Source organism: Sciurus carolinensis, chromosome 18 (assembly GCF_902686445.1).
Source record: "Sciurus carolinensis chromosome 18, mSciCar1.2, whole genome shotgun sequence".
Taxonomy (NCBI): Eukaryota; Metazoa; Chordata; class Mammalia; order Rodentia; family Sciuridae; genus Sciurus; species Sciurus carolinensis.
Window position 1 is genome coordinate 30,001,863 of NC_062230.1, and position 12,802 is coordinate 30,014,664.

At 51.3% G+C, this 12,802-nt stretch overlaps 1 protein-coding gene across 2 annotated transcripts in view; it reads right to left on the reverse strand.

The window, feature by feature from the left end:
- Positions 1 to 448: 448 nt before the first annotated feature.
- Positions 449 to 12,802, reverse strand: part of Bmerb1 (bMERB domain containing 1) — a 94,372-nt gene continuing 82,018 nt past the window's right edge. Inside the window, exons 3-6 of one of the 2 annotated variants that reach the window (XM_047532714.1) lie at positions 11,168 to 11,241; positions 6,115 to 6,226; positions 4,980 to 5,062; positions 449 to 2,220 (exon numbers count right to left, since the gene is read on the reverse strand). In XM_047532714.1, the coding sequence (XP_047388670.1) occupies positions 2,108 to 2,220; positions 4,980 to 5,062; positions 6,115 to 6,226; positions 11,168 to 11,241 (382 nt within the window). In that variant the 3' untranslated portion in view covers positions 449 to 2,107. Of the gene's footprint in view, positions 2,221 to 4,979; positions 5,063 to 6,114; positions 6,230 to 11,167; positions 11,242 to 12,802 lie in introns of both variants that reach the window. The other variant, XM_047532713.1, reaches the window with a different exon arrangement.

Here is a 12,802-nt window from a genome sequence, read left to right on the forward strand (position 1 = left end):
TTATCAGGAGCTCTAGGGAATTGGAGGAAGTAAGGAAGGATTCTTCCCGACAGCCTTGGGAGGGAACAGATACCTCGATTTCAGACTTCTGGCCTCTGGAACTGTGAGAGGATGGGTTTGTTGTATAAGAGATCATTTTGTTATGGCAGCTGAGGAACCTTCATACAGTCTATCTCCATGCTTGGTATAGGGTACCAAAGAAGGACATAGTGTCCTCTGATTCCAGCCTGGTGACACTGAGTGGACCACAGACCCTCTTCAGCATCAGAATGACAGGAAGAGGTGTGTGGACAGAGCTTGGACTGAAGTAGAAACACACCTGAGACAGGCTGGGAGGCCCGAGGTAGGAGGCCTGAGGGGTGAGGCCCATGGAGGCCTTGAGGGTTACAGTCAGAAATCCTTGGGGTCAAGTCCAAAGCTGCTGTGACTGGAAACACCTGCAGATTCACTTGTGATTCACAAACACTTTGAAAATGGTACCCATTCATGGCCCAAGAATGTGACTTCTAAGTGGTTACCTTAAGGAAAAACCCAAAATCCAGATGATTCGTGTCCTCGGGATATTTATCGTAACATCATTTACAACATTGAAAAAGCTAGAAACAGTCTAAAGGTCCTATAGTGAGGAAATGGTGAGATCAATGACAGTAAATCCATGAGATGGATTCCTAAGCGGCCATTATAAATATGTATGAAGAGCATTTAATGTTTACAAAGGGCTTTTAATGACGAGGGGAAACCATTGCTATGGAGTGACCAGGGGCAAAAGCACTGGTTATAAAACGGTAGGACCAAGCATGAGAGAAAGAAATACATAAAAAGACCACAAGGAAACCTGCCCAAATGTCAGAGGTCTCCAGCTGGAGGAATCATGCGTGTTGAAAAAGAAAAAGCCTTTACATTGTCTGTACTTTTAAAATGATTTACTATGTACATCCATGACTTCCATAATCAAGGAAAAAACCAAAGCGTTTAAGATGCGGTCTACGTGGGTTCCATTTTTATTTTCTCTGATGGATGACGGAACATCAGCGAGTCTTGAGTCACACTAACTACTGAGGCCGGTCACGACACACATACACGGACAGAGGTCACACAGGCTGTGCCGGGCTGGCCGTAGCAAATGTACATCAAGTTACACAGGTGGGATCGTCAGGCTGGTTCAGATCCGCCACCAGGTGATGGGGCGCGCCGGCTCAGGCTCTCCCGCCTGCCACCGTCCTCCATGGAGGTCTGGCTGTTGGGCTGGTGTAGTGACATCCCGGTGGGGAAAGAGTACCTGGGTCGACGTCTGCTCTGGGTCCCCCGCCGCCGTCCCGGCCCCGGCCTCTGATCCTCCAGCTGTCCTGGATCTGCTGCTGCCCAGCCCTGTTCCCACTCAGCTCCACACCCCAGGGCCAGACATAGCAAGGAGAGGAAGAGCCGGGAGCACAGTGGACACCCTCCCGATGTGAGCTGGGCCCGGACACGGGATGGGAGGGAGCAGGAGACGTGACCACGGCATGGCACACAAGCTCCAGTCTTTAGAGACAGGCCATCGGCCTCCAAGAACGTGACACTGATGGCGCCTCAGAGATGCAGGGGCTACGTGGAGAGCCCTCCGGGGTGGGGGGCACGGTCACTGGGAGAGGACGGGTGGGGGAGGGACCGTGCCTGCTTGGGGCAGGCCCCACAGCAGAGCTGGGAGGGTGCAGGGGGACGTGTCCGACACGGTGCCCGACGTTGAGACATCACAACTGCACACGCCTGGGATCGACGCCCCTCCCCCAGGTGACCTGCACGGTGGGTTAGATACAGCTAAATAGAAGTGGAGATCTACTTTTCTGAGGGAGGACCTTTCCTGGTGGTTGGATAACTGGTGAGGCAGACTCCTGGGTTCGGCATGCTCTGGGGAGGGCCATGCGACGGTGAGGGACTCCCTATTGCTACACTCTGTACAGGGTGGCCGGCCCGCCTGCCGTGCCCATGGCCCCTGGCGGCAGTCACAGGCTTGCCTTCAACCCCTTCCGGAAGCCTTGGAGAGCTCTCAGGCCCCGGTGAAATGGGGGCTACGACGACAAGAGGGTGGGAGGGGGTCCCCGTGGCCCCGGGGCACCCCAGGTGGGGGCTACATGATGTTGCACTGGGTGGCCCCACAGCAATCCTTGATGAGTGCCAGCCCTGTCTTGGCCACTGTGGGCTTGCTAGGTGGGGGCTCCGCCTTCTTCTCTGCCCGGGAGCCTGCAGCAAGGTAGAAGCACAGAAGGAAAGAGGTGAGGCGAGGGGAGCCCCAGCACCGGCAGCCCCAGCTCGCCCCAGGCCAGGCCAGGCCTCGTTCTAGGCTTTGTTGAGGTGACATGGAGAGCTGGTGTGCATGAAAAGCGATCCAGAGACTGTTCCCACTTCCCTGTGGGCCAACTGGCCTACAGTTCAGCTTCCAACCACAGCCACCATTGTGAATGCTAAGTCTCACACGGGACCTGGCATTCAGGAAGTGGCTGGTGAGTGGATAAACAGGAACTTTTGTTCAAGCCACTTCAGTCTGAGGGTTTACATCTTTCACATCTGGAAAATGATCAGGTATTTTCAGATACCCATCCCCACATTGGCTGTTTTCTCTCCTTCTGGATTGCTTACCAGATAGAAGTTGGACCTTCTCCTTCTATCCTCTCCGATTCATGACCTCTCATATTTTCCAACTTTTTCTGTTTATGCTGGGTAATTTCCTCAGGTCTGCTTTCCAGTTTATGAGCCATGCCTTCAACTGTGTCTCTGTATTTAGTCCATTGAGCTTCTACTTCAGTGATAATTTTTTAAATTCTTTTGTAAGTCTACTTATTCTTTGTCATAGCATCCTGCTCTTTAGCTTTGGTTTTATTCTACCTCTTATTTCTAACCATCTAAATATATGAATGCATGTCTCTTTAAAATAGTGATTATGTCTGGTTCTTGGGAGAGCATTCTCTTTGTTGCCTCCACTGATTCCCCTCGTGGTAGTACAGTTTGTTTGTTTTGTACTGGAGATAGAACCCAGAGTGCTTAGCCATTGAGCCATATCCTACCCTTCTTTATTTTTTATTTTGAGATAGGGTCTTGCTAAATTGCTTATGGCCTCACTAAATTGCTGAGGCTGGCTTTGAACTTGTGATCCTCCTGTCTCAGCCTCCCAAGCTGCTGGGATTACAGGCGTAGGCCACCAATCCATCTTCATGGTGGTACAATTCTTGTTGGGTTTTAATACTTATGGAGCGCTCCTCTTTGTGGGAGTTGATTTGTCCCTGGTAGTGCTGTGTATCAGGGGATGCAAAAGGCTCACTGAGCAATTGTGCATTTGCTCTTGCTAAGGCCCCAGAGATTTCCCTGGTTTTCAACTCATTTTTTATTTTTCAGTTTGGGATTTCAGCACCAGAAGAGTAGTGTGGGCCCCACACTGGACCCCTTGCTTGTAGTCTGGGCTTGGTGTTTCGATTTCTCACTGAGACCATTTCTTTCTTCTATCCATAACCTCACCTAGAAGGAAAGCTCCCTTGCTCCTTCTCCAAACTGGCGAGTGGAGTTTTTCTATTTTGCCTTTCTTAGAAGAGAGAGTCCATTGAGGATGCTGGCTTTAGGCAGGGATCATGTGCCTTGAGGTCTTAGGGATCAACAGACGGGAACACAGTCTCCCTCCCTCCCCCTGCCTCTTCTTTCTCGTGGCACTGGGAACTGAACCTGTCAGCACTCTGCCACTGAGCTACACCCCCAACCCTTTCCATTTTTATTTTTGACACAGGGTGTCACTAAGTTGCCCAGGCTGGCCTCAAACTTGAGATCCTCCTGCCTCAGCCTCCCCAGTAGCTGAGATCATGGGTGTGAGCCACCACACCCAGCAACCTTCCTCGTTCTTTTCTTCCTCCCTCTTCAGCTGTTTTCACAGGAGGTAAGATGGCAGAGAACCTGGGTTGGCCTTTGTACACATGGTGGCAGCTTTTGGTTTTTGTCTTTCCAACAAGATTCCAGTCCTTCTTCCTCTGGTAAGAGCTCATGTCCGTGTGGCTGCTGGAGAGGGAGGGCATGTGACACAGACCTGGCCAATCAGAGTACCCCAACCTCTCCATCACGGTGATGGGTCTAAGAGGCAGGAACGTGATCTAAGAAGGACCAATCGGAGTCTTTCCCTGAGATTTGTGTGTTTAAATACCAGGAGAACACATCTGGCATTGCCTGGGAGGTTCTGGAATTCTGACCCACGGAGAAGGGCTGCGTAATAGCGGAAAATGAAGTTAGCATGCAGAGAAGGACAGAGATGAGAAATGGAACGAGAGTGAAGAAGTCCTAAGTGTCCAGTCTCTGAGGCCCTATTTCTTGTCACTCTTCCTCCCAAAAGTCTCCCCTTTTATTTGCTTAGATCAGATTAAGTTGGGCATTATTTCTTATGATGGAAGGAGTACCCTGGGAATACGGCAGTGGGACACATTCGAGAATCACGGAGCCAACAGAGAGGACAGCTCCTTGACCGGAGGACCTAGCATCACTTTACTGTCCTAGTGGACACTGGTACCTCCATATCAAGGGCCAACCTTGCGGCATTTACCAAACTTATCTCGCAAAAATCCTCTTGACCCCGGTGGTGTCTCCTAAGGCTCCTACTCTGAAGCGCGTGTTTCTGGCCTTCCCAGAGATCCCAGCCCTAATAGAAGCCGAGGTCCCCTGAGCCTCCACCACACCAGGTGATTAGGGAAGGACCACGGCAGCCAGGACCGGAGCGGCATGATTTTCTGGGTTCAGAGCAAAATGAAAACATTGGGTCCAAAATTACTAAAAATTTCAAGGCAGCAGGGGTAGAACCTGGGCCTGGGGAACTGGGATGTGGAAGGTTCTGGAAGCTGGCCTGGCCTGCTGCCACCCCGTGCTCAAGTTTGACTGCAGGAAAGCCTTCTGAGGCATCCCCTGGCCCCAGACCTCTTTGACACAGGCTTTTCTGTCCCGTGGGGAAGAGGAGGAATGGTGAATGCACTCACTGGCTGGAGATTTGGTTACTTTGTCTAGAGGTTTTAACTTGATTCTCAGGAAATCGGCCATTTCCTTGTCTTCTTCTTGCTCCCTGGGAAGGCAGAGGTGAAAAGAGAGAAGCAGAGTGAGCCAGGGAACATCTGGGAGCCAAGGGAAGGGGTGAGATGCTGCACACGAGGGACAGGCCGGGCTCTGTGGATGTACCTGCGTGTCGCCTGCCCCGGGTGTGGTGTGAGAGTCACGTTCCACGAACTGCCCTGAACCAGAGACATAGCGACAAAGGGTAAAGGCAGAACCAGAGCTAGGACGAGACCCCAGAGCAGGGGCGGATGTCCCAGGACCCAAACAGCCAGCTGGGGGGTTCTGCGAGCCGGGCCACACCTCTCCTGACCCTGGACCTTCAAGCCACCCTGGTCACCTCCTGTGCTCCCACAGGTGTGTGGCAGGTCTTAGAGAGCAAGTCGCCTCAGCTCATCAAGGTCAAGGTGGTCCCGGCCCAACCGAGCAAGGCAGGGCATATCCCAGGGATCTTGGAGAGGGACCTCAGAGGACATAGAATAGAGTTGCCTTCCTCAAGGACAGAGACTTCAAAGGCTTTGTCTGGGGACAAAAATTATTAAGAATCAACATACTCAGCCTTTCCTATGCCCAGACTCCTCAGGAGCCTCCAGTGGCTCCCAGGCCTGTGGTTGCCCAGGTGACAATAGCAAGTATGAATGGGTATAAAAGGACCGTGGAGCCACTGCGGGGAAGGGAAGGGCAGACAAGATCTGGGACACTGAGAGGGCAGGAGAGGGAAGCAAGGTGATCTAGGGGGCAGAGTTTTGTAGAGATTGACAGGAGAAGTTTCTAGAAGTTGCCTTGATGAGTTGGGAAAATATGTAGGGAGCTCTGCCATTTGTCATGTGATGCCATCCCCACCCCAGGGCACCTCCCTAAACAACCTTCAGCTAAGACACATGGGGCTTTGTAAGACCTTTGGGACTGGGTTGGAGTTACTATTAAATATGAAATGGGTCATTTAGGGTGGGTGTCTGGGGCGCCCGGTGAAGGCCACGTGTGTCGGGCAAGGCCTCTTGGGAGCAGAGCATGGGTTTTGTGGGAAGCGAAGGCTGGGGCCTGGGGTCCGCGTGCTCCACTCACCTTAGCCGCTCCACCTCCGCGTCGTCCACCAGGAAGTCTCTCTTCTGCACCAGTCTGTGGATCTTCTGGATCAGCTCATCCTCCCTCTGCTTCTGCAGCTTGGTTTTTTCTTCTTCTGGGAAGAAGAAAGCATCAATAAAGAAACAGCTGAGTATAACCACTCGAAGCACTTCAGTCTGGGGGCTCCACCATTTCCCTCCTGTGTGAACTTGAAGAGGCAACTCAACCTCTTCAGGTGTCAGTTTCCTCATCTGTAAAATATGCACCATGAGGCTAGAAGTGCAGTAATATCGGTACATGACTCAGCCTACACTTGACCTTGGCAAGCACTCAGAAAATGGAAGTGACCCGGCAAGGGGGATCAGCAGAAGACAGAGGGGGACGCAGGGCTGGCAGGGAGGGGACTGGATGGGGGATTGTGCAGGAGGGACCTGCTCCGTGGTGAGGGTAAACCAGTTTCTCAGAAGTAAATTGGCAATGCTGATAACTTTAGCCTGTCCCAAATACCCAGGGCCAGGAGGGCAAGAAAAGACAGGGCTGAAGGTCAAAACAGAGAATACTCAGAGGTAAAAACTTAAACACACTTCCAGCTCTTCTGCCCAAATCCCTTCAGAATAAAAAAGTGCAGGCAGCTTGTCTGTCTGTCTACTTAGGGACCGGCATTGACAATCTTCAGATCTAGAAGCAGAACTAGGGATGAGGATATAGAACCTTGGTATGCAGGGGGATTGGTTTCTTGGGGGATTGGCTTCAGTTCCCTCTGCAGAGACCAAAACCCAAGTCCTTTGTGTAAAAGGGCAGTGTTTGCAGAGACTCTGAACATCCTCCTGTAGACTCAACCATCTCAACTTATAGCACCTGATGCAATGTCAATGCTATGGAAAGAGTTTTGTAATACTCTATCGTGTAGGAAATAACAACAAGAAAAAAGGTCTGTACAATGTTCAGTACAGAGACAATATTTTTTCCCCAATTTTAAAAATCTGTGGTGGGTGGAATCTGTGAACGTGGAACCCACAGATCCATTGGGCTGAGTGGATTTGAACAGGAGAGAATGTTGGTTTGTCTCCTTAACAAAGGCCACCAGTGGAATGGTGGGCAGTCCCCATTTCCTGGCCACTGCTACTGGTGACCGGGGCATCACACTGACCGTGGTGGGGCTGCGAGTCATTCCCCAAATCACTTGTCAGCACCATCTCTAAGCCACTGGCAGAAGCCAGAGCATCTAAAGATGTCTCCCAACCTTTTTTTTAAATATATTTTTTTAGATGTTGCTAGACCTTTACTGTATTCATTTTATTTCTGTGTGGTGGTGAGACTCGAACCCAGTGCCTCACGCCTGCTAGGCAAGCGCTCTACCACGGAGCCACAGCACCAGCTCTCTCCCAACCTTGCCAAACATTCCTTGGGGAGCGAAACCTCCCCCCAGGTGAGAAGGACCCTGTGAGAGTGGCACTATTTTTACGTCCAAGGGGAAGGTCAGAGGCCTTCACAGTCACACCTCAGTGTCCTCAGGTCTCAGGAGGCGGGGTGGCAACGGAGGTGGTGTGAGACTTCAGGGCTTGGGGTATTGCTCAATCAGAGTCCCCCAACTATCGATACACTGGCAAATTGTCTTCTGACCTTGGCTCAAAAAGCAAGATTTTATGGTCTGTTTACTCTTCGCTGAATACTTTATTATCAGTGGGTTGCCAGAAACGTTCATTTTTCTTCTCCTAAATGCAACTACATCCATCTAGAAACCTGTCACTGGTCCAGGGAATACAGAGAAAGACGCCCAGCGAGGAGGATGGAGGGGATGGTAGGGAGAGGGGCCTGGGAAGGCAGGAAAGGAGGGGGCTCTGAATTTCTGCACGGAAGACACAGGAAGCAGCCGTTTGCGGGGGAATCGTGGGGCTGGGCGTAGGGCCCGGGCTCTGCAGCGTGGGAGCCCTGGACCTGGTTTGAGTTGTGTTCTCCGCAGGGAAGGTCAGCGGTATTTCACTCCCGCAGGACGCGTTCTCCGGTGGGACCTCGACATCCAGGCTGCAGGCTGCAGCATCCCTGGCCTCCGCCCGTCGAATGTCGCCACCGATCCTGTCTTCACACTTTTGATATTTTGCTCATCGTGAATTTTTCTTTGCATGTGTGAAAATATTCATCATGATTACTGAATTTGGGGAGCTCCTTCTAAGGGTCTTGTTCTCCTTGCTCTCCATCTGGCCCCAGGCACTGTGTCTACCAAAAAGCCCCATTTCCATGGTTGCTCTGGAGGCTGCCACAGCCTCCTGTGGCCTTGGTGGACTCAGTGGTCACACACTCAGGCCTCCTCTGCCTTGGTCGGCTCCATGTGTCCTGCAGAGCTATCAATGGGCCCTGGAAATCCTCCCTCCCAAGGGGGACATGGTGACCCACCTGCATCTCCAGAGAAGCCCTGGGAACTGGACTGTTACTTAGGGAGGTCCTGAAAGGGACAGGGGGTGGCCTTGCCTGGCTCGGGTGCTAGAGGGGGAAATAGAATTCGTTCCCAAAACGGGTTGGGCGGCCAAGAACATTCCACTGGCTTCCGGGTTTCTGCTTCCGGCCCTCGGGAGGCTGGAGAGAGTTGAATACCCTCCACCCCCACTGATAAATTCATGTCTGCTCTCATCAGAAAGAGGTCCTCTCAAATATTCATAGCTACCCTCTTCAGAAAGAGCCTATTTCCAAAGCAATTTGGAAATTACTTGGCAGATGTAATTAGTTAAGCTAAAATTAAGTTATACTCATTAGAGTGGTGTCTCCACCCAGTGACTGGCGTCCTCAGAAGAGGAGACGTCAAAGGCAGATTGGAATGACAGAGCTGCCAGCCAAGGACTGTCGGGGGCCATCAGAAGGTGGAAGAGACAGAGAGAGTCTCCTCGAAGCCTCTGGAGAGAGCATGGCCTGCCAGCACCTTGACTTCAGACTTCTGGCCTCCAGAATTTTAAGAAAATTCTTTGGGTTGTTTTAAGTCACCAAATTAGTGGTAATTTGTTCTGGAAACCACACAAAAGAAATACAGTGCTTGTGTGCGGGCTGAAGGAGACTTCTTTGTCCTTGTGTACTGCTTTGTGTTTACATAAACTTGGATGGGTTTCTGCACCTTCCAACCCAGTCATGCCTGGAAGAGCTGGAAAAGAAGAGTGGAACAGCCTGGTGGCTCTCACCCCTGGCTGGTCATCACCATCATGTGGCAAGCTATCCCTGCGCCCTGTAGTCCTGGGGATCGAACCCCAGGATGCTCTACCACTGAGCCACATCCCCAGCCCGTTTCCTTTCATTTCAAGACAGGGTCTCACTAAGCTACGCAGGCTGACCTGGAAACTTGTGATCCTCCTGCCTCAGCCTCCCCCGTCGCTGGGATTACAGGCCTCTTTGCCTGGCTAGGAAGCTTTTCAAAATTACCAGGGCCCCACAGCTGACCGATTGAGTCAGAATTCCTAGTGGGTGGTGTCTGGACTGGAGTATTTTTTTCCCATTCATATACTGTTTTATGTTTGATGCTTAACTTGTTTTGGTAACTTTATTGAGATATGATTCACACACCATAGAACCCACCTGTTCCAACTGTACTCACGGAGTGGTGTAGCCCTGACCATAGTCCATTTTTGATTGTGTTAATTGCCCCCAAAGAAAGGCTGCCTCCACCAGCTGTCACCCCATCAGTTAGGGTCCACTCAGTCGTTCACCCCCAGGGCCTGCGCAGTGCTTGGCACTTTGCCAATGCCTGTGAGGGCAACAGTGCCCGGTCCACCCCTCCAACAGGACTCGCTGTATTTGACCCTGGCATGTTCAAAGCCACCACGTGAGGTGACACCATTGGCCTTATCGTACCAATAAGGAATATGAGACCCAGAGAGATTAAGTTTCTCAATGAAGGTCATGCAGCTGGGTAGCCTGGCCCAACCCCATATCGCTGGACCCTAAGGGCAATGCTGCCCCCTCCTTCGGGGCACGCAGCAGTGTCTGTAGACACTCCCAGGTGTGACAACTGGGGGTGGAATATACTATTGCACGGAGTCGTTACAGGCCAGCAATGCCACTCAACACCCTACGAGGCACAGAGAGCTCCCGCCCCCATCCTCCCACAATCCTCAACCCCAAATGACGATGTTGACCTTGAACCCCCGGAGGCCGACAGAGGGGGACTGAGCGCCTCTGCTCTAAAGCACGCTACCCTGCCCTTCTTGCTCAGTAAGAGCTACCGCTGACCCTGGTGTGTGCCGAGTCTCTTCCCACTGACAGGGGAGCCCCTGAGAGCGGAAGCCCTTCCCTCCTTCGCTGCCTGCCCAGCACCCGGCCCAGGCTTTGCCGAGTGCTGCATCTTGGGACGTACTTACAGAATGGCAAAGATATTCAAATCAAGGACAAGGGTGGCTTCTCACCTGGCCTGCTGACTCCTTGTCAAGCTCCAGGTTCTTGAGCTAGATCTCTCGTCTACTCTCCCAATACACCTGCCCTTAGCGCCTACCAGGACCTCACGTGCGCCCTCGAGGAGCACGGAGTCCAGAGAGAGACCTGCAGGAGCGAGAGGCCGTTGCCAGGACGCTCAAGTCCCGTACAGCCTGGAAGGGCAGGGAAGGCCCTTGGGGGAGAAGGGGTCGAATAAGCCACGTCACCAATAACTAGCAAATCTAGATTTGACTCCAAAGGTAGAGCTTGTAACCACTATATCCTACTCGTTCCCCAACAGGACAACAATGATAGTAATTGCTCATATTTATTGGACTCTTTGGGCCAAATATCAAATTAAGCGCTTGGTTTGCAATGTACATTTATCACAGTGATATTTATAGTTAATGAATGAGGTACTATTAGTACTATTATATTCTAATTTCAGAGAGATACTGAGTCTCAGAGAGGTGACTTTCCATGGTCCCAAAGGTGGCCATGACGTGAACTTGTGTTTAGACCAGATGCTCAGGGCACTGCCCTGCAAGAGTGAAGCCAGGCTAGGAGGAGGGACGATCGCCGTCTCCCAGACCCGGGTCCAGATGGAGCAGGTCGGGCCGCTGAGCAGCCACTGGCAGGAAGTGAAGCCGCGCATGATTACCTGGGATGGCGACCAAGTTCTGCAGCTCCTGCTTCAAGTCCATGATGTCCTTGCAGAGCTGAATGTCGTCCATCCTGGGGAAACAAGGCGCCATGCAACAGTAGGTCACATCAACAGAACATGCCCCCAGCATCACCCCGCTTGAACAAAGAGGGCCCGTGGGAGGGGGTTCTCCCTGTCCAGCCCCTGGGCGCTGGGTGGTTACTTTGGGTGTCCACTTGACTGGACTGAGGGATGCCTCACGGGCTGGGGAAGCACAGTTTCTGGATGAGTCCAGGAGGGCATTGCCAGGGCAGACTGGCCTCCCGCCCCTGGACTGTGTGAGAAGACCCGGCCTCAGCGTGGCTGGGAGCCCGGATGGAGAAGGAAAAGCAGGAAGTCAGACTGCTCTCCAGGCGCCCTCCCTCCCTCCATCCCACCCGGTCCCTCTCTTAGGGCAGGATCCCCTTCTCCTCTTGCCCTTGGACATCATATTCTTCGCCCTTTGGACTTTGGGACTTGTACCCACAATCCCCAGGGCTGGACTGGGTCTGCAGCAGCAGGTTCCCTGGTTCCCAGGCTTCTGAACCGGAACTGAGCCGCTCTACCAGGAACTGAGCCGTCTCTGGTTCTCTGGTTTGCAGACAGCCTACGTGGGACTTCTCAGCTCTGCGGTCCTGGGACCCAACTCCCCCAACAGGTCCCCTGTCCTGCACCTACAGGTTTTATCTCTTTGGAAAACCCTGACGAATGCACACAGCCATTATAGAAGCTGGCCCTCAGGAGAATCCCAAAAACTGCCCGAAAGGCTCCGTCCGTCACTGAGTAACTCCTTGACCCGTGCTTCTGGTCTTCTTGTGCCTCGCTTTCGTTGGCTGTTATGCAGGAGCTCATGTTGCAGGTTCAGGTTGTTGTTTACTTTTATTTTTTTCTTCCTGTCTGTTTTTGTGAAGTCATTCTAAGCAGGTCAGGCACGGTTGCGCACACCTGTAATCCCAGCAACTCGGGAGGCTGAGGCAGGAGGATCAGAAGTTCGAGGCCAGCGTAGGGAATTTAGTGAGGCCCTAAGCAACTTCACGAGACTCAAAATAATAATGATAATAAAATAATAATATATTATAATGATGATAATAATAATAATAATAAAGGACTGGGGGTGTAGCCCAGTGGGCCCTAGGTTCAATCCCTAGTACCAAAAACAAAAACAAAAACCTGAGCATCACAAAAATTCACAACACAGAGAGCTTGTCCCTCATCCTTTAGTGAGAAGTATTGCTAACAGTTTGCTCTATATTTTCTCCTGATTTTTAAAATGTTTGTGCTACCATATATGATGCCATTGTTATTATACAAAAATATGTTGGCAATTTGCTTTTCTGGCATTTTCTTTTTTCAATTAGTAATATATCTTGGGCATCATTCCCTGTCAGTTCATGCAAATATATTCATTTTTAATGAATGCAGTGTGTTCTTTTATGTTGATATACAGTGATTTATTTAACTAGTTATGTATGCATAGACCTCTGGGCGTTTATCTGACACATCTCAATGATAAAGTCCCAGAAATGCAATTGCTTAGTCAAGTGATATGAACGCTTGTATTTCAATAGAAATTTCCAAATTACTCCCCCACAGAAACATCATACATGATATTTC